The sequence below is a fragment of the Adiantum capillus-veneris genome, chromosome 12 (assembly GCF_014529385.1).
Source record: "Adiantum capillus-veneris isolate H3 chromosome 12, ASM1452938v2, whole genome shotgun sequence".
Lineage (NCBI taxonomy): Eukaryota > Viridiplantae > Streptophyta > Polypodiopsida > Polypodiales > Pteridaceae > Adiantum > Adiantum capillus-veneris.
The window spans coordinates 49,179,070-49,201,582 of record NC_140942.1 but is presented as its reverse complement, the minus strand read 5'-3'; the positions used below and the strand labels follow the sequence as shown (position 1 = coordinate 49,201,582).

The window sequence follows — 22,513 nt, the reverse complement described above, 5'->3', positions numbered from 1 at the left end:
GAACCACAAGAATTTTTTTGCTTGTTGCGGTCGCACGTAACCCAAGTCCACTTGGGCATGTCGATTCCTAATCGTGTTTTTGAAGAGTGACAGGAAACCCAAGAAAGAAGGGCTTGTCCAGCCTCCCCTTGTTTCTCTTTTCACTCACTTAGCGGCCGGCCAATCGACGTTAGGTGGGAAAAAGCAACCTTGGTGTGAGCGCAAGGCCGCCAAGGGGTGCGCCCGCAAGAAAGAGAAGAGTTCGGGTGAAGAGAAGATCCTTCTCTAACACAGATTGCAAGCCAAAGAAGAACCTCAAGAACCTCAAGAACTCAAAAACCTTAAGAACCCAAGACCCACAAGAACCCAAGTTCCTCGTGCACTTAAGAACCCAAGACTTCAGTCGATGGTCATCACCTGAAGCGGAATGGATACTTCGCATGGAGGTGGTGAGCATGGGAGTGGCGAAGAAGAGTTTTCCCCACCAGGAGGTTTTTCCGACCCTCCCCCTTCCCCATCTACGCAAACGATTGCACTAACTTCTATGGAGGCTTTCGACAAGATGATGATGGACACGAAGTTAGAACATGAAGCAAGGAACGCAAAGAAAGAAAGGCAGCTATTACGCGTGAGCGTGAGCAATTGTGCTTGGCGGCCGAAGAAAGAAAGGCAGCTATTGCGCATGACCGTGAGCAAGCGCGCTTGGCGGCCGAAGAAAGAATGGTAGCCATAGATCGTGAATACGAAGAAAGAATGGCAGCCATAGAGCGTGAGCATGAGCAAGCGCCCTTGGCAGCCGAACAGAGAAACCGACCCATGCAAGAGTTGTTGCGACTCTTTTCTAATGTGCAAGCACAAATTGAACAGAATCAGGAAAAGGAGACTCTCTCAATCTCTTCTTTTCCAAAGCATGACACACATGATTTGCATGATAATGATAAGCATGATGATTTGCATGATCAAGATGTGATTATTCACGAGCATGCTGATTTGCATGATCAAGATGTGATTCTTCACGAGCATAATGATTTGCAAGATAGTGATGTGATTGTTCACAAGGATGATTGTTCACTTGTGTCATAGATCCCGACCGGGTAAATCTTGAGTCAGGACACTGGCGGCTTTGGGCTTGGGAGAGCCAACCTTTGGTACGAGTACAGTAGCCTGTAGGACCCGGAAGAATGGTTCTTGCGAGATCCTTTCTCTTGACCCAATCACCTAGGGACCCCCTTCTTCCCGTACACAACTCGTCTGGGGCGCCACATACTGGCAACACGGAGCGAGGCTGGCACTGCTGCAGCTCTTCACTGGTAGGAGGAGGGTCTCACAGCCGAGTTCTTGTCAGGGTTCTCGGAGCGGTTGTGAAACAGCACAAGAGTTACCATGTTTCAGTGGCTAGTTGCACATAGAGAGCTACTGTAGTTGGGAGTTGGTTGGTACACAATGGCTTCTCATCAGCTTGTGTGCCTGTGGCTACCCGTTGGAGAGTCAGCGTCACTCTCTGTGGGACTGCCCCAAGGCACAGCTGATTTGGCTTCAGATCCTTTGGCTCATGCCAGCACTTTCAACAGCCAGACGGTACGCTTTGGGTGTTGTAGCTCGGTCCACACTCACAGCCCTGCGATTTGAGATGGCTTTTGCCAACAAGATGATAGTGATTCAGGGAGGTCGACCTACACTCCAACCAACCACAGAACTCATTCCCCAAGAGAGTGGTGTTGGGACCTCATCTGCGGCCTAACACTTTGGTTCATCTAGCGGGCCCACTACTTTCGCATCTTCAAGGCTCGTCCTGTCCCACCGGCAGAGACTGTTCGTGACATTTGGCTAGAGCTTATCCATACACTCAGGGGCCAGTTTGAGAGACCTCAGAGCAACTCCAGCCGCATAAGGGAGCGCAGCGAGGCTTTCTTGCGACTTTGGCGCCCAGGGCCTTTCTTTACTATGGTTCAGGGCGTGCCTAGATGGAATACCGGCCACCAGTGTGGTTGTTCCCCCCTCCCATCTCGTAATTTTACATACTTTGTCTTCTCACTGGGAGAGTCTCCCCATGTTTTTGATGTAGCCCTCTCTAGCAGAGGTCGGGTGTAGCAATTTTATCAACTAATGGAAGGATCTTTTCTCGGGGGGGGGAAAAAAAAAGTTTGCCTATGACAGGTGTAATGTCGACATCCCGTCCTGGCGCCGCTAGATCTGCCTTAGTCGATGTACCCATTTCCTCTGGTGTGATTCCAAGTCGAGCCACCAATTTAGCCGAGACGACGTTGGCCTTGGCTCCTCCGTTCGAAGACGATTAGGGCTTCTTGATCTTGTACTTTGCCCCACGCACCGCACAGCTCCGTACTTTCGTCCATTTGTTCAGGGTCGGTCCCCAAAAAATCTACTAACAGTCCTGCTTTTGTCTTTCCTTTCTTTGCTCGCTCTTCCGTTGCTTTGACACTCTCTGGCTTGTCCTCTAATTGTTCTTTAGGTGCTTTGTTGAGGCACCAAGTAAATACATGCCCTTGTTCCCCACAACCGTAACATTTACCCTCTTTGAAGTATTCGCCGCGTTGCTCTGCTGACAATCGAGTTTCCCTTCCTTTTGTTACTGTTGTTCGATTCTTGTCCGGTCCGAACTGTGACGAATCTGTCTGTATGGTACGTAAGAGTGCCCCGGTGCATTGCAAACCCTTGCTTTGTGTGTGCTCTTCATCTCCTTGAAGTCTGGTAGTCGGTGAAACACTTTCCTCTTTGTCGGATTCACTGCTAGAACCCATGTGTGTTGCAGAGAAAAGCATCGGACCACAGAAGAATTGTTTGGGCTCTGATACCATTGTAACAGGGTTGGACACTCCAAGCGAGAAATTTATAGCAACACACGTGAGAAACTACCACAACAAAACTTGAAATAGCGATAGAGAAGAGGAGAGTCGACACAAAAGAGCGGAGTTCCGCTCCCAAATGCACTCGCCCCAAAGACTGATGCCCCTTTCGGTATTTCTTTCTTATTGATGCTTCACAAAGTACAACGTCCGAGGGTCCTCTCTCTGCAGAGTTTCCAAGCTAATCTGCTTGAGAGAGAGGCCCTAGTACACTTATAAAGGTTTACAAGAGGCCCTAAAAACAAGTGCCCCAAAAAGCTATGCCCTGAAAAGCTATGCTTCGAAAAGCCCTGCTCTGAAAAGCCCTACCGGCTGGCCATACAGCTGTTCGTACACCTCCGTCTTCTATGCTGCTGCCATATCGGTTTTTACACCTTTCTTTATTTGGGGTTTAGGCCCCTCAGCCAAGGTCTTCAAAGTGGTTAGGGTTACGGTTTTTAATCCTAACTCCCTAGGACACTTGTGCCACGTCACTAACTTATGACAGCCACTACCCAGAAAGCAACTGATATAAAAAGCTCACACATTTTTCCAAAAGCAACTACTTAACTTGGCACCCAAAAAGCATCTTTTGTAGTGGGGCGGAAGTGCCATGTCATCAGCCCTAAAACCGCATTGCGATTCCCGAAGGCTAATATATAGTAGTGTCACATCATCACTTTACCATGAAATCACATGCAAGCTCTTTTGCAACTCTCCCCTTCTAGTAGAGGTTGCCACGTCATCACTTTTGTGACGACGGGTGAAGAATCAATCTGAGAGTGGAAGTGCAGACGGTGCACCCTCACTCAGCACAACCCCAAGGATATTGCAAATCTCTGTAATATGTCGATGAAACTCTAACAATAATCCTCGAAGTCATGTCATACGAGTCCAGATAGCCAAACGGTTTGTTGAGGTGTTCCAATCGTTGTTGCTGCCCTGCAGAGATCCTATCAGACAAGGGGGTGGACATGGCCAGAGGGAGCTAATGTGTCCCTCCAGCTCATGGCCGCCTTCTCAAGTTTCACACCCAAGGGGTAAACCCCGCCCACGCAGATTTCCTCTGCGCTGATTGGACGTGAGCTTTTAACCTACGACACAAGTGCCGCATTGTGTGACAAGCAACACGGACATCCTTCACTCTCTCAGAATCTGTGTGCACAGGCTACACAGACACACCACGCCAGCTCACTTATGGGCGGCAGTCGTGTGTGACAGTGGCCTAGCTTTAGCTGCAAGACCCTCGCCAAGACTAGCTATATCCATCCCCTGCCTCCATATATACAAATAGCAATAAGATCAATTGAAACTCAGGGGACTATACGCCAATGCTAGAATAGCCTCATCTGATGTCTCAAACTAAACCCTACAGCAAATTCCCCCCCCCCCCCCCTCTCTCTCTCTCTCTCTCTCTCTCTCTCTCTCTCTCTCTCTCTCTCTCTCTCTCTCTCTCTCTCTCAGGTTTCTGACTACATTGAGAGAGATGGTGATAGAGGTGCACAGCTGGCAGGGACATGGATTCCACTATTGTTATATGCTGATGATATTGTGTTGATCTCCGACTCTCCGGAGGGGATGCAACGTCACTTGGATGCTTTGCATAGGTTTGCGCAGGAAAGTGGTTTGTCCGTCAACCTTGGTAAAACCAAGGTCATGGTATTTAATACCACCCCATAGTGGATCAGGAGGTCAGCGCCAGCATTCACATACAGCCAGGAGACAGTGGAGTATACAGATGCTTACACTTACCTCGGAGTGGTTTTTAGTGGGCCAGCATTGTCATTGAGGAGGGCAGCAGAGACTAGATTGACCAGAGCCCACGCAGCATTGGGTAGATTGGAAAGGATGTGTTCACAGGTTCAGTTTCAGGAGCCTCGGACGAAGCTCTGGCTCTTTGACACTTTGGTGGCTTCTGCATTGCTTTATGGAACTGAGATTTGGGGACCTTCATTGGATCATCACGGGATGACAGGCCGCAGTGATGGATGGGGGGACATGGAGAAGCCTCTGGTCTCTATGATCTCGCGGCTCATTAGAGCCAAGGCTTCAGTACCACGTGCTATTGTCCGAGCAGAGCTAGCTGCCCCCCCACTAGTGGTTGAGGCACTCACCAGATCTGTCTCCTTCATACACCGCATGTGGGAACTTCCCAGAGACAGATATGCCCGCCTTGCACTTGAGTCCTCTCGACAGTTAGCCATGCAGGGAGATACAGCATGCTAGTATGGGGAGATGACATCATGGTTTCAGGCGAATGGGTTCAACATAGACAGATTGCCTCCCTTCCAGTACTCACTGGATGCACCCTCTCTGACTCTTACACAGTCCGAGATCACCAGGCTCATCCACCAGGACTTGACTCAGCTAGACACCAGGGGCACGAAGATGGCTTTCTACAGAGAGCATCTCCTCCAGCTTACGGTGGATGGTTTTGTGATGAGGCCCAGATACATGGACAACCACTTGCCTCATGGTTTACGATGTGCTATTGGCCAGATACGCACATCTTCACACCAGGTGCGGATCGAGACTGGGAGATACAGCAGCAGAGGCCAAGACATGCCCCCTGTGTGACATCGAGCCTGAGACAGAGTTGCACTACACATGCCACTGCCCCGTCTACTACGAGATACGAGGCCGCTTCCATTGCTTGTTCAGAGAGGGCTTTGACCATTCTCCAAAGTCATGCAGTACGAGGATCAGAGATGCTTGGGTTTGTTTTTGCTCGAGCTGCGCAGACACAGAGAGAGCCTGATGAGAGGAGAGGCTAGCCAATCTCAGAGACAGATCACAGACTTCTTTAGAGCTGCCACTGGACACCCGGAGGAGTTACTACCACAGCAGAGCTTGTTGCCTTACACCAAAGGCACATTGATCGACCGAGCGACTGAGCTGGGGAGATCCAGACGCCCACGACTACGGAGGACTACACAACATCGACGGAGGCTGCATCAGAGGATTCGGATCACTTTGGCCCAACATGCACGACGCCCGGTCAGACTGCTGACCATGGAGGAGATTGATGAGATCCGCCAGCGACCGATGCTGGATCTCTTGTGATCTAGATATCCCAGCTAGTTGCTTAGTTCACACCTAGCAGTTAAGGATTCCATAGTATTTTATTTTTTCATTTCATTTTTGTCATCTTGTTACTCTGACTTTGTATCAGATCCACCACATTGTAACTTTCTGGTCTCATAGGTCACTTTGGCCTTTTGAAGACGTTAATATAACATTTCATTTCATTTCTCTCTCTCTCTCTCTCTCTCTCTCTCTCTCTCTCTCTCTCTCTCTCTCTCTCTCTCTCTCTCTCTCTCTCTCTCTCTCATCTACCTTTTTCTTTATCTCCTTGTCTTTAGCTTTGCTTTGGTCTTTGTCCTTGTCTTAAAGTGGCGCTAATACATAGATGGTTCTCTCTCCAACAATACACACAGGGGTGTATTGTGGTAGAAACATGCATGGCACTTCTTGTTGTATGCCACCATATGCATCTCCCTAAGATATGCATAAGAACAGAAAAGTTGATTACGACAAAGAAAGAGCCCCAACATATAGACAAAATTATAAGGTCCTACTTCACTTCTAGATCTCTCTCTCTCTCTATATGTTCCATAACGGTGAAGGAACATTCTTATGGAGAAGCAGCCACTTAAAGGACATCAGTTATGTTGCTCAATAAATAATATCATATTGTGTCAAATCTTCTGTCATACACATAACACACACACACACTCGCACATAATTAGATTCGTGTGTGTGTGTGTGTGTGTGTGTGTGTGTGTGTGAGAGAGAGAGAGAGACACTTTTATCTTGAGGACTGTGCCCTTGAGATGTTCATTTTGATATGAGAGAGAGAGAGAGAGAAGGGGGGGGGGGGGGGGGGGGGTTGTTCGGTTTGCACAAATCTCACCTCTACACTTCCAAGGCGATTATAGCTCAGATCAAGTCTCACAAGGTTTTTGAGGGCCTTCAAGGAAGAAATCTGCAACCATTGGTGAAAAACTCTCTCTCTCTCTCTCTCTCTCTCTCTCTCTCTCTCTCTCTCTCTCTCTCTCTCTCTCTCTCTCTCTCTCTCTCTCTCTCTCTCTCTCTGCAAAAAAATGGGGCTTGACCCTTTGCATTACATAAAAATCGACCATCGGTACATATACAACAAATATGGAAAAAACTCTAACAGATGTACAATGAGATCATGGGGAGAAATCCCATCACAAACTACAAGAAATATCTAGGGATAAAGATACTTTCACCAGGTTGTGAAGTGTAGCTATCTGGATAGTGATCAAGTCTACATAAATTTGCCCAAAGCTCTGTCCACCTTGGGCAATGTAGCCAATATCACCAAGTCCAGTGCTATTTAACTGACTGATATAAAGCATCCACTGTAAAACCCTCCTGTAGCAGCTCACAAAAGCCAAGGGACTATGAAACCCCTAGGCCGTGCCTCTCTCTCTCTCTCTCTCTCTGGAAAAAGCAGGGCTGTATATTAGTGAGGATGTAGTGTCCCCTGAGCATCGCACAGAGTCCGAAGGGTGGTGCCAGGAGGGCGCTATTTATGCGCAGCAAAGAAGTCTTTATTCATCCGATCAGCTTTAGCTATCCAATGAGATATTGAAGCAGATGAGTGAACTCAGACCTAGCCTCCTATACGCGACGAATCTCCTCTGTGAGCTATGTCTGTCTACCAGAAAGATAAGCATCCTAAGGCCACTCCTCTAGTAACCGCTGAGTGGAACCAAGAGGGATGTGAAGATCAGACTCGCGTACCCTCAACTGAGGATGAAAAATAGCGGTCTGAGCACAACAGTAAATACTAGACTGAGTAATGCAATGAGCAAGAAACTCTCCAGGGGGTCCACAATAAGAAGCATCCGTGGACCATAAGTCATGAATCTGCTGCTGCAATACCGGAGTGGTGAGAACACTGTCAGGGATGCGGCAGCCTCTCCTCTGTGCAGAGGATCTAGTGAAGGAGATAAACATTGAGATGGGTAAATGATCTGAGAGGCTGGTCCCTCTCCATATAGTAGTGAATCCGCCTAGAGCTGCTGCCCAAGGGCCAATGTAAAAACGATCAAGACGCTCTAATAATCTCCCCTGCTGTCTCTAAAACCCCCAAAGAGTAATGAAGTGTAGCAGGGTGGTGACCAAAAGAGGGTATATGCCAAGCGTCAACGCCTTGAATAGCTAGAAGAAATCGATCCCAAGCTGGCTCCTCATCGGAGAGATGGATGATAGAACTGGAGGTGTGGTGGCTCGCCAATCAGAATCGCTCTCAATGTTGTTGAAGTCGCCTCCAACAACCCAAGAGTCTACAGCAGGTAGAACAGCAGACAAAGAGGACCAAAATGTAGCCCTCTCCCGAGGAGTAGTGGGTGCGGACTGACATAAAACCAATGATAGATTCCTGAATCCGAAGAGAAACATAAACTGCTCTTCCAGCGACAAGGGTGCCATGCTGCTGAACTGAGGCCAAGTAACGTGGTCCCACTGAGATGCATACACCGCAACTCTGTCCATGAAGGCCCAGAGCAGGCTCCCAAAAAGTGCGGGCGCCCGAGAGCATGAGATTGCCAAAGGGAGTGGCAATCTTATGCTCCTGTACTAGCAATATCAGTGCCCACTACATGAGAGTGTACATCTCTGCGAAGTAAAAGCTTACGGGAACCTTTTACCCGAGAAGTCTGTAAACCATTAGCATTCCAAGAAACTACATGTAAATCCATAGGCTGCATGAAAGAGTATGAATAGCATCTGACTAACTGCGCATCTTCTTGGAGGCAGCGGGGCCATCCAAGGGGTGGGCTTGAGGTGGTAGGAAAGCTACCCGACAGCCCTCTCTAAGATATGGTGTCTCATTGCACCAACTGCGGACCTCAGCTTGTTTACATTGCATTACCGATGCTGCAGCTTTGACACGCCAAATGCGCATAGACATAGGAAGCACCACATCTGAGGATACATGAATGACCATAGGCAGTGAATTGCAAGCATAAACATCACTCCACTCCATAGATAGCACCAATACATGAAGGGTAGTGAGGAGACAAAACATCAGGAGCGGAAGGAGACAACCATGAATGAATCTGAGCCATAGTCTGTGAGTGCACAAAATGTAGAACCCGATCCTCGGACCATTCCTGATCAGCGTTGAATGGAAGGAAAAAGGAATGGGTAGGCTGAGAGTGACTGCCTACTAAAGAGGGAACACAACCCGTCTTGTGATGCAGAAGATAGAGCTGCACCCGCAATGGTCCTTCTGAGTCACCGCACATCTCAGCCCAATGAGTGCCCCAGGAAAAAGGGCAACAGCTGAGAAAACTGCGTGAGACGTATGTATGAGCTGCTGAGGGAGGAGGAGGACCAAGAGGCGGAGGGGGGAGAGTGAGGGCGAGAGGAAGAGGAGGAGGAGGGAGAGGAAGGAGCGGTGGATGATCCATCTGCATAGGAACAGGGACCTCGGGAAGAGGGGAAGGAGCGGGCGGAGGAACTGCAGGTGAGAAGGAGCAGCTGCTAGCAGAGGCAACTGGTCCTGTCGCGAAGAAGAAGAATGGTGAGGAGATGCAGGGGGTAAGGGGGTGGCGGAAACCTGAGAGGGAGCTGGAGAGGTAACACTAGGAGCTGGCTGCGCTGCTGGTTGCTGACGAGAACGAAAGGAATGATTACGACCCACTGTCTGCCATGCTATCTCATTGTGAGCTGAAGCGAAGGGAGGAACACGAGGGGCTGGAGCTCGAGGAGCGCCTGAAGACTGCTGAGGTGCTGGAGTAGTAGATGGGTGAGAAGCAGGAACCAGCTGTTGGCGCTGACCACGTGGCTGAGCATGACTGCCGCGGGCCGGCTGTTGCTGCCGCCGATGTCGTGGCTGGGTGGGGCAATCTCGTGCCAAGTGTCCCATCTCGTGACAGCGTAAGCACTGTCCTGGGCGGCCAGTGACTACCATCCGGAGAGAGTAGTCTCGATCGCGCACAGCCACAGTAACTCTATCTGGTAATGAAGTATCCCCAAACACCAAGACCTAAATGCGAGGTGGGCCAGACGAGAAGATGCAGGATCCTGGAACTACCGTGCCAAAATGAGCAACAATCATCTGGAGGAGATGATCATCGATAAAATGGAGAGGCATATCCGGGAAGGAGAGCGTCAGAGGGAATATGGGAATAAGGTGTCGACTGTCAAACTCTTTGGTGGAAAATTCGGAATACCACCTTGTCAAGTATAACATCCTGCGATCAGAGAGTAACGGAGAGCGAGCCAGGAGAGCTGAGGCGGTGGCGGGATCTGAAAGACGTACCATGAATATGCCTCTGCCAAGGAGTGTAAGCTCCGAGATCCTTCCCTGAGTAGTGCCCAATGCAGTCTGACACCAATCACGTATAGAATATCGGGGTGGAGACTGTCCAATCATCCGGCCAACTAAGGCATGCTGAGCCAAGTGTTGTACTTTCGAGTCAATGCGTGATAATAGGTCGCCAGTGCAGTCCACGCGACAGGCAAGTGGTGATGGAGCGCCGTGAGGAGCACTCGAGACCGGCATAGCCGCCATGAAGAATGGGCGAGACTCGCAAATGCTAAAAAACAAGACCCAAAGTGTAGCTTGGACTGACAATGGAAAGATGGAGGCCGAGGTTGAAGGGCAGGAGGGAGGCACGTCGAGGAAGAAAAGTCGATGGAGTAATTGCAAGGTGCTGAGAAAACAGGGCAGGGGGACTGGCTGCTTCAGCGAGGAATACTCCAAAGAAAAAAGAAAGAGGTGGCGGGAGCAAACTGTCTGAGAAGAAAGTAGCTCCGCGCGAACTGAAGGCAGCTCTCTGCCTTTGATGACATAGCGGGCTGCTCCTCCCCTCCCTCTGCACGAAGTGAAGACCTCTCTGCGCACGACCTGAAGGCAGCAGGCAGATTCGCGTAGGCAGCACGTTTCGCGCAGGCAGCAGTTAGGGTGCGCGCAAGGCAGCAGGTTTAGGGTTCGCGACGCTGGTCTGCTGCGTGCACTGGTCTGCGTCTTCCCCTGCACGTCGCCAGCCTCCTGCCTTGCACCGCCGCCGCTCCTCCCTGCCCATCACCAGCCTCTGCCCGTCGCGCCACACACACACACCACACACACACACACATATACTCGCAGACACACACACATACATCCATAACACACCCCGTTCATCACCATGACGCCTTCGGGCACTTGACCTTGAGCTTGCCCCACATTGACGGCCCCCCTACCATGCCAAAAGGCGCCACCAAAGAAGAAGTGGCCAAGATGGATGACAAGTTACACGCCATGATCAAAGAAAAGATGAACGACTCCGTCATCAACAACATCATCAACCAAGCTTGAGAAAGAAGTAGAAGCTTTGCACAAGGAGAAAAAAGAGTGGTCAACAGAGAGAGAAGCTAAAGAAGAGGAGAAGAGGAAGGAGCTCGAGGCATGGAAGAAGGCCCAAGAAGAATGGACAAAGGAGAAAGAGGAGATGCACGAGCAAATGGCCATCCTCAAGGCCTCAATCGCATCCCTCACCCCCGAGGAAGGCGAAATCAACAATGAAACAAAAGAGGCCATTAAAAGGAGCTTACTAAAGCCCTTACCGAGAACTTGGAAGACAAGCTCGAGGCTACGAAAGAAGGGTGGGTAGAAGTGGTCAAGAAGAATCTCAAAAAGGAAGCAAAAGAGGACGGTCACAAGGAAGAAGCTCTTCTTGTACACACCACACTTGAAGAGGAAAAGATGCGGCATGCTCGCCGCCTAAATGGACGAGTCACAGTATGGAAGAAGGGAAAGCATCTACCCCCGAGAAAGATGGCAAAGCCCTATGCACCAAACTTGGGTACAAGATAGAAGACCAAACCCCCTTCACCAAAGCTTGGCGAGCCGGTAAAGAAGAGGCCTCTTATCCTTCAATTTTCATCGGAGGAGGCACTCACCCTTTTCATCCGCAAGAGAATTATCCTACGAGGTCTCACGGGGCCACCCATCTACCTTGATGATGATCTCACAAAGATGCAAGTAGAACATAGAAGAGCATGCATGCCTCAAGTACAACAAGCGCACAAAGAGGGGAAACGGGCCTTACCGTGACGGTCGAGTCATCATCAATGGCAAGGTTGTAGCATAGGGACTCGCGGCCTATGGGACAGTACACAAGGAGATACATATAGCACTTTGGAACTGCAATGGCTCTCTATGGACACACCCGGGGAGATTGGAGGAGGTGATGCATGACCGAGATCTCATACACACGAGAGCCTAGAGAGAGGCCTACCCTGAGTACAAAACTATCAATGGGAGTCTATACACAGGAAGTGCACATGGCACAACACCTCTAGAGGATCTGGTGGAGTTGCAGTTCTCTATCGCCGCTCACTCCACAGCAGGATACGGATAGTAGTCCACAATCTAGAGGCCCGCTACATCTGGATACGGATTGAGCTATCTAAGGAGCACGTTCTCTACATTGCCATTTGCTACTTTGCACCCAGCGGGTCCAGATTTGCACAAAAAGGAGGAGGAGAGTGTCACGTGACACATCCAACCCTATGTGTTCGTGGACAAGCTACACCATAGCAGGGTTCCCGTCAATCCAGTCAGTTTAGATTAGAAGTGATCTGGCACTTTTGTGAGTCTATTCGTAGACCGTGCATGCCGAGTCACTTAGTGTAGATGCATATCCTCTGGTTGCAAACCGCATAAGCATAAGCATTTCCATCAGAATCCATCAAAGTGAGTTTGGGGATTTTTCAAGTGACTTTACCCTATTTTTCCCTATATTTAACATTTTTCACTTATTTATTAAGTGACTTTTGTTGGGTACTCAATAGGGCAAATTGGGTAAGTTAATATCTAAGCAAAACCCAAGTTAGCACAAATTGGCAGATGAGCCAAGGAGCACAGCAGGCTACCAAGCAGCAGGTGTTCCCTCCCTCTCTCAGCAACACCCTCTCCAAGCCCACTGGGTGAGGCCTCTTCACCCGCAGCCATCAGCATTTTGGGATCGCCCCCTCTTCTTGCAGATCCTGGCATTTCCATTCCCAGTAGCCATCGCCAGCACACCCCAGTTCTTGGCGTTTTCCCCTTACCCCCAAGGCAGCCATTTCAGCCCATTCACTAACGCCAGCAAGCCAGACCTTCCAACGTTTTTGTTCAGCATTGGAACCCCTTTCATTCCAACGTTTTCCAGCATGGGATATGCCTGCATGACCAGCGTTTTCAGCCTACAACAGTGACAGAAAAACGCAGCCAGATCAGGGAAGAGATTGAGCGTTTTTCATCTTCTCCTAAGCCCCGACAAGAGCAGTCATTTTCAGCCATAAATCAGCAGTAAAAACCAGTCATTTCAGCCCCCCAAAGTGGCACAGATTCTCAGCCTTTGCCCCTTTGTGGACAGCAGTTAGAAGAGCATCAGATTCAGCCCTAAAGCTTTCATCGTCATCATCGACATAGTCCCCGTTTGCATCAGTCCATTGCATACGCATTGTACACCTTTGTGCAATCAAAGTAGACCACTCTCGCCGACGAGAGTGGGGCCTTCGGAGGAGGGTTTTACAACCTCAAGGGTGTCGTATCTCTTTTCTCTCCTCTCAATCTCATTCACTTGCACACACAATATCCACTCACTTTGTTTGTGATCATAGCACTCTCCATAAAGACAGAAGGCTTTCTCCTTCCCTAAGAACTAAAAGGAACGTTGAGCAAATATAGATCACTAATCTTGAGAAAATACAACATTCATTCCGCTGCACCTTACATTGGTATCAGAGCTTTGGAAGTGTTCTGTACTACTCAAGGGAAGAACCACAAGAATTTTTCTTTTGCTTGTTGCGCTCGCACGAACCCAAGTTCGCTTGGGCGTGTCGATTCCTAATCGTGTTTTGTTGAAGCGTGACAGGAATCCCAAGAAAGAAGGGTTTGTCTAACCTCCCCTTGTGTCTCTTTTCACTCATTGAGAGCGGACCGTGCACTTAGCGGCCGGCCAATCGACGTGAGGTGGGAAAAAGCAACGTTGGTGCGAGCGCAAGGCCGCCAAGGGGTGCGCCCGCAGAAAGGAGTAGAACTCGGGTGAAGAGAAGATCCTTCTCCAACGCGATTTGCAAGCAAAAGAACACCTCAAGAACCCAAGATTCTCACGAATCAAGGACCTCAAGAACCTCAAGACCCTCAAGAACCCAACTTCCTCGCGAGCTTAAGACCCCAAGATCATAGTGCATGGTCGTCACCCGAAGCGGAATGGATACTTCGCATACAAGTGACAAGCATGAGAGAGGCGACGAAGACTCGTCCCCACCCGGAGATGATTTCTTCAACCCTCCCCCTTCACCATCTACGCCACCAAGTGCACCCGACCCTATGGAGGCAATGGTCAAGCAGATGATGTCCATGATGGATAGACAAGAAGACAAGCGCCTTGCTTTAGAACGCAAGCGCGACGCAAGAAAAGAAAGAAAAGAACTCAGGAAGGAGGAAGCGGCAGCACGAGCCGCGGCCTTGGAGGCCGAGCGTGAAGCTCGACGAGAGCTACACACTCAAGAATTGCTTGCCCAAGTCCTAGCCTCGAAGACCGAACCACCCAAAGATCGCGGGAGTTCGTCAAGTGGCGCAAGCCACAATGCGGATTCCAACCATCCAGTCACAGAGAAGTTAACTTTCAGTAAGTATGATGGTAAGATGGATGCTACTGTTATTCATTCTTGGTTGCATCAATTTAATGCTTATTTTGCAACAACTAAGAAAACAGGCAATAGCAAAGTTTTGACGGAAGCTATTTACCTTGCCGGTGATGCCATTAATTGGTACTAGGCATGGCAAGAGGCACAGCTAGCCGCGCACCTAGAGACAACCGACGATTTCACGTCCCTCTCTTTTAGTTGGGCTGATTTCCAAGACAAGCTCAAGGCACGGTTTATGCCACCTCAGTACCTTGCACGATTGAAGGACGATTGGCGAGCTCTCAAGCAAAACGGTATGCCGGTTATGTCTTTCTCTAATCGTGTTTTGCAGCTCCGCACTCAATTACGCAAATCGGATGCGAAGCGCAAGGAGGCATTTCTTTACGGATTGGACGAGTATATCAAGTATGATGTCGAGGTACTCGATCCAATCGATCTCAACAAAGCGGTAGCAATTGCTCTCGCCCACGAGATGAAGCACAACAAAGGAAAGCCCAAGGAAAACAAGACTTCTCAAGGAACCCCGCAGAATTCTCAAAACACACAGAATGGTAAAAACAGAAAGAATGGTAAGAATGGTAATTCTTCTAGCCCTTCTTCCTCTAATTCCTTGGAAAAGAACTCTAACAATGAATCTAAGGGTAAAGCTAAGACACCTGCAAAACCTAAGCTAACCCCTGATGAGAAAGCTTCACAAGGAATTATAGGAGGATACATCACGGTTGAAGAACAAGTGATTTATGCTAAAGAAGGTAGATGTTTTCAATGTCACGTCAAGGGGCACATTAAGAAGGCCTGTCCTAAGACAGTCCCACCTAAAGAACCAAAGGCAACCACAGCTACCACAAACTCTGTCACAACACAATCTGCATCTGCTCAGGAATCTTACACACATTGATGAATCTCTCATGAAGTGTTATGGTCATGTAAAAGGACAGCGTTTTATCATATTGTTGATCTAGGCAGTATACATGATGTGATTAGTCCCCCTCTTGATGAGAGAGCCCGCCTAGAGGTTAAATCTCCTCTCGAGGTTTCTTCGCTCCTGGTATGGACTCTTTCATCACGAAGGAGTGCCTTGATGTGATGTTTACCGTTCAGCAAGCTTCTTTTCGTAGGAAATTTTGTGTGTCTCCTCTCTCAGGATGTGATATGATTTTAGGCATTAAATGGTTTCGTGAACTGAACCCTCTCATTGATTGGGAGGCTAACACTCTCACTTTACATGCCAAAACTGATTCCCCCCTCATCATTCGTGCTGAGGAGAGCTTGCATTCTTTGCCTCTCATCTCTCATGTGCAGGTAAAGCGTGAATTACGCCGAGGAGCGCAAGCGGCATTCATTTATGCTGCTCCAATTTCCCAGAGCATTCAGGCTCCAGGTAAGTATTCGGAGTTGTTTACGAAATTTAAACATCTCTTTTTGCAGGATGATCTTCCACCTTGTCTCCCACCCGAGCGGCCGGAGGACCATCGCATCGAGCTTATGAAGGGAGCGCAGCTTGTCAGTAAGACTCCCTACCGTTTGAATAAGTAACAAGAGGAAGAATTAGAGCGACAACTCACGGAGTTAGTGGCTAGAGGATTCATACGTCCTAGTGTAAGTCCTTTTGCTGCCCCTATTTTGTTTGTTCGCAAGAAGGATGGTTCGTCTCGTTTGTGTGTTGATTACAGGGCATTAAACAAGATGACCGTTAAAACAAGTTTCCGATGCCTCGCATTGAGTATATCCTTGATAGGCTCAATGGGGCAAAGGTTTTCAGCAAAGTTGATCTCAAAAGTGGATACCATCTGGTACGGGTATTCAAAGGCGATATTTTCAAGACCGCCTTTCGCACCGAGCGAGGGCAATGGGAGCATATTGTTATGCCTTTTGGATTGACAGGAGCCGTGGGTACGTTCAATCGTCTCATGGTAGGTCGTTTCGGTGATATGGTAGGCGTATGTGTGTTCATCTTCTTAGATGATATTCTCATTTTTTCTGCATCGTGGGAGCAACATGAATTAGATGTTGAAAGGGTACTAACTCGTTTGGATGAGTGTCAGTTGTACATTGCAGCTAAGAAGTCTGAATTTTTTCTTACTGAAGTCACTTATCTGGGTTATATCATTTCTGCAGAAGGAGTCGAGCTAGACCCTGCGAAGGTGGAACAGGTTCGTAATTGGGATTTGCCCAAAACTACATATGATGTGCGCTCTTTTCGGGGTTTATGTCAAGCACATAGTTCGCACATAGAGAATTTTGCACGCATTGTTGCACCTATGACTGATGTTTTGAAAGGGGTAAAGACTTGCCGTCAGCGCGTAGACTTGCCCGAAGCAGCCATTGAGGCTTTCGCAGCTCTCAAGGTTGCGGTGACAGAAGCACCGTGTCTTATCCTTGCCTCTTGGGATGATCCCTTTGAGATATGGACGGATGCGAGCAATGTCGCCATAGGCGCTGTGCTCCAACAGTATGGTCGCCCAGTAGCTTTCCTTAGCCGGAAGCTCAATAGTGCGGAAAAGAATTATTCAGTTTATGATAAAGAACTTTTGTTTGTCATTCACTCTCTTAAGCAGTGGAAGCATTTTTTGTATGGAAGAGAGTTTACAGTGCGCACAGATCATCAAGCCCTCAAGTGGCTCCAGTCTATGCCTAGTGCACATTGGAGTGATCGCCAAGCGCAGTGGTCACAATTTCTTGAGCCGAATGCATATGGTGAGTGTGTATCCTCCTCCTCCTCCCCTCCATGTGTATGAGTCACACTCTCGACCCGAACACACCACCATCTACACTCACCAGCCATCCCTTCGCAGTTTTACACACATCAGCCCTCAGTTGTTTCACACACACCCACAGTGGCCGACCCCCACCCTTTGGGGCGATGCCCCAGAATCGATGGTACCACAGGGAGTGCAGAGACCTATATAGACAGCTACGGGCTCGACAAGCCTTGGAGGAGATCACCGAGAGCGAGGTCAGGCGACAAATGAAGGCCATCACCCACCGCAAACGGCGGGCCTTTGAGGAGGCGCAGGAGCTTGAGCTATACCACCTCCTCATGAGTACAGACTATGCCACAGCATGGAGGAATCTTAAGAGATCCACGCCCCGCCACCCCCCTGAGGACCCTCATATATGACATGATTATGCCGACGCCTATACCACATACTTGGACAGCTATTGATCCCAGAGCCACCCGATCCTCGACCCACCACCTCGACCTTCTTCACATCTAGTATAGTGAAGAAGGCTATTCGACGTCTACAGCATGGCCGCTTAGCACATCATACCCGGCTACAGAGTGAGCACCTGATCTATGCAGCAAACACTCTCTCCCCCCTGATAGCACGTCTCTTCAACCGCGCTTTGGTTGAGGGACTACCAGAGGAGTGGACTATGCAAATTATTGTGCCTATCCACAAATCTGGCGACACCCTCGATCCAAGGAACTACAAGACTATCATGATTGGTCATACGATGGCCAAACTATATAGGCAGTTCTTGAGGAAGAGCTTAGCACATATGTTGAGGCATCGGGGCTACGCGTACCAGGACAAGCGGACTTTAGACGCACCTTCTCGACTATCGACCACATCTTTGTGCTTTGTTGTCCAATCGACGAAGCGAAAGCACAGAAGAGGAAGCTCTACTACTGCTTTGTGGATTTCCGCAAGGCCTTTGATATTGTCCCCAAAGAGAGCCTCTTGCAGCGCCTTCACGAGCTACAGATACCATCTGAGATGATATGGGCCATTCATTCCTTGTTTGCACAAGTCACAGGAAAAGCGCGATGCCCAGGTGGAATATTGGATCCCATTGCTAGCACCATTCATGTGAAGCAAGGATGCGCCCTCTCCCTGACTCTTTTTGGTCTCCACATCGACGAGATATCAGATTACATCCTACGAGCAGGATGAGTGGGATCAAACTTGGCAGGTATACCAATCCATATTATGCTTTATGCTAATGACATCATTCTAGTTTCTGAGACATAAGAGGGACTCCACAGCCACCTACGAGCTTTGGATGATGTATGCATACACAGAGGGCTCACAATGAACCTTGGCAAGACCAAGGTCATGATCTTCCATACCTCAAGGACGGTCCGGAGTAGGCAATAGTTCTCACTGCAGCAGGTGAAACGGCAAAGGTAGTCGACTCATATGTATATTTGTGGGTGACTTTTACCGGCACCATGGGCACATTTTCCATGACTCAGGCAGCCAGAGACCAGCTCACACGAGGATATGCAACGCTAGCCACTTTAGAGCGCAGATGCCACCAAGCCCACTTCCAGGAGCCCTGCACCAAGGGATGGCTTTTGGACACTTTAGTCACACCTGTCATGATGTATGCTTTCGCAGTATGGGCACCAGGGTTATCAGCATCCCTATGGACACAGATAGAGCACCCACAGATCATTATGATCTCTCGTTTTCTCCACAGCAAACCCTCAGTACCACATGACATTATCAAAGCAAAGCTAGCTGCACCGTTTCATCCAGTGTATGTAAGAGCTCCCACCAAACAGCGTCACAGGAAGGGCTTTTGAGGCATCAATACAGCTGCATCAGGAGGGGGACACGAGAGCATGGTACTTGCAGGTCATAGAGTGGTTTACATACCATGGCTTGGACATCATGGACCAGCCCCCTTTCTAGTATGACCCCAATTCTCCCCACGCACACCTCTCACACAATGAGAGGAATAGAGTTCTCAGAAAAAATCTCTGGCAGCTATATATTTGGAGACATGGATCACACCCAAGGAGCCTCTCCCCACGAAGAGGAAATACTACAGAGACCACTTCCTGACCATTCTAGCAAATGGTTTCATCCACAGACCGCGATACATGGATGTCTTGATGCCACATAGAGCACGGGCTGCCATTGGACAGCTCAGAGTATCCTCAAACCAGCTAGAGATTGAGGCAGGGAGAGTTGCACAAGAGCAAAGAGGATATGTCGCCTTTGCACAGTAGAGATTGAGAACGAGGAGCACTATGTATGCAGATGTAGGGCATATGAGGAGATCAGAGGTAGATCAGAGGCATATGAGGAGATCAGAGGCAGATACCCGACCTTGTTCGTAGGACAGCCCACTCTACCTCAGATCTTTTGAGTCTAGAGACTAGCGACAGTTGGGACGCTTCCTCCTAGAGGCACAACAGCATCGGTGTAACAGACTTGGACACTCCAAGTCGAGTTTCTACTGCGACACGACAAGAATTCACTTCAAAACTGTTCACAGTTCACAATTGATTCGGCACGGCCCGGCGGAGTTCCGTTCCTAGAGATATTGGCCCCAAAGACTGGCGCCCCTTTCAGTATTTCTTTTTGTATTAATCTGCAACTCAAAAGTACAAGTGAAGACTCTGCGTCTAGATGCTCTGAATAGTGAGAGCCCAACAACTCTTATAAAGAGGTTACAAGGGATGCCAAAAGCACAGCCCCAAAAGCTGTCCATAGAAAGCTGCCCCAAAAATCATGTAATTTATCTCACAAGCTTTGCAAATAAAGCAACTTAAATAAAAGCTCTCTCTCTCTCTCTCTCCTTGCGTAAAATAAAGCAAGGCAATTTGCGTAAAAAACAGCCCACACTTGAGTAGCCAAAAGCTGTCGTACGTTGCTGCCACGTCATCAACCCTGTACGGTCCTACGTTTTTCGGTGGATTCTGCGCCGCATTTCACGGGCCTGTGCGTACGCTACGTTGCTTGCATTTTCGGGAGTTCCCACAAGGGAGGGTGTGTGTGTGTGTATGAGTGTACCGGGCAACCACGTCACCAATTTGTGACATACCCCCCTCTTGAAAGCATTGTAATCGCCCTCTATTACGCCTACAAAATAGACAGAAGCCATAAACTATCTTAGCAGACACTGACTGTTAGTACCGACGCACTAGGAACACACATCTAGCACATGTACCAATCGAATTCGGATCTCAGACCATGATTTATCGGCAATGCAATTAGCAATCGCATCTAGATCCACTCAGGACCTCATAGATGCCTGATTGACTAATCCCTATTACAACCATGTCTATCGAAATCATTCATACCAAAATGTTGCAGTCATTTCTTCTATCACTTCCTGCACTTAAACAAGTCAAGAACAAATCAATATCATATTATCAGGAATTCCAATTCATAAAGTCTTGTCAGCTCTCAGTATCCCTGAAGCTCAAAGAGACATCAGTGACTCTAGTATCAAAAAATTGAGGCATCTGTTGACAAAGAAGCGGAGTAACTCCCCTCTTATGCATACCCGTTGCACCAAATATCCGGCCAAGCTGAATTCGGGGTTCCATTTGGAAGAGACTATGCTAAACCAAAAGCTTCAAGGTAAAGATTCACAATCTGAGGAGTATCTGCTAGGTCCTCCTCCTCCTTCCACTTCGCCTCAAGTGCCCAAGTTGGCAAATCAAGCTCTCTCTCTCTCTCTCTCTCTCTCTCTCTCTCTCTCTCTCTCTCTCTCTCTCTCTCTCTCTCTCTCTCTCTCTCTCTCTCTCTCTCTCTCTCTCTCTCTCTCTCTCTCTCTCTCACGTCAGGCCCTTCTCCCTCGAGCGCAGGCCAATGCCTGCTGCTCGCGCGCAGGCTATCTCATTTTCAATAGTAGAGCATCCCTCTCTTCATGTATGAGTGAGGCCGTCAATTTGCGAGTCTCAAGAAGTGGCCTATCAGTACGATCATCACCAATACGCACAATGGCGAACACGAAAGAAAAACTAGCTACTCCACCCAAAACAGAAATAGGTACAGGTACAACTACAGGTACAGGGACAAGTACAAGTAGAGGGAAAAACACAGGTAGAATCACAAGAATGGACGGTCCGGTTGTATGCTCTATGCAAGACATATGGGGTCTCATTACATCTATGCAAGAAATGATGATGAGGCAGAGTGAGGACATTAAGAAACTTGCTCTCAAAAACCAGGAGTTAGAGCACACAATCAAGATGCAGGACCTGAAAATCACGCAACAAGAAGAGAAATTTCAAGCATTACAAGACACTTTAAACAAGCAGGTAACTACCTAGAGGAGAAGCTTGCAAATGTATGCAAATGTACAGGGACAAGTACAGGTACGGGGAAAAACACAGGTACAATCACAAGAAAGGACGGTCCGGTTGTATGCTCTATGCAAGACATATGGGGTCTCATTACATCTATGCAAGAAATGATGATGAGGCAGAGTGAGGACATTAAGAAACTTGCTCTCAAAAACCAGGAGTTAGAGCACACAATCAAGATGCAGGACCTAAAAATCACGCAACAAGAAGAGAAATTTCAAGCATTACAAGACACTTTAAACAAGCAAGTAACTACCTAGAGGAGAAGCTTGCAAATGTATGCGACACACAACAAAATGTACTTGGGCATGCAAACTCATGGGCAAATGTAGTAAGGAATGGCCATGCGAATTCACATGCTATATCACATGCGACAGATAGGTATGTAAATGTGGATGAGACAGAATACCATGAACGCGAGAAACGCAATATGAACATTGTGATTTGTGGTGTACCCGAATCTGACAATGAAAAAGTGCTCACATTGAACACGGATGTAAAGATATCATCACATACAAGTTTGGAATGCAAGACGTGGTCGTATACGGGGCACACCGTGTGGGCAAAAAAAGAGCCGAGGGCAATCGTGCGATTGTATGCACATTGTTAGATGCACGCAAACGAGCCATCATCCTTGAGAATGCACGGATTTTCTTGAAAGATAGCACAATCTACATTAGTGAGGACAGGACGCCCATGCAACAAAAAGAACGGAGACAGGCATATGAAGAACGCATAAAGAAGAATGCATCCCCTAATACGGGGACATCACAGGAGGCATGACAGGTAGGGAGGGACCCATGGGATCACAGATATACACGTAACAAGTTGGAATTGTCGGGGTTTCCCCTGGCACAAAGGAGATGGTCTGCAAGAAGTTTTGCCTAAAGCAGATGTACTTTTTTTGCTTGAAACATGGGAACATGATGCATGCCGTATCCCTTGCATTGAGGGATACATGACACAATCCATATGGATGCCA

General features: G+C 48.5%; 1 protein-coding gene across 3 annotated transcripts in view; it reads right to left on the bottom strand.

Moving 5' to 3' along the window:
- LOC147445711 (uncharacterized) overlaps window positions 1-22,513 on the bottom strand; it is a 91,007-nt gene that overhangs the window by 13,938 nt on the left and 54,556 nt on the right. For 2 of the 3 annotated variants that reach the window (XR_015189805.1, XM_086525150.1), the window contains exon 2: window positions 6,736-6,807. The exons of the other annotated variant lie outside the window; for it this stretch is intronic. Coding sequence is in view for 1 of the 2 variants with exons in the window: in XM_086525150.1 (XP_086381276.1) it covers window positions 6,736-6,807 (72 nt within the window). In the remaining variant the exon portion in view is untranslated. The remainder of the gene's footprint in view (window positions 1-6,735; window positions 6,808-22,513) is intronic. 3 annotated transcript variants of the gene reach the window in all.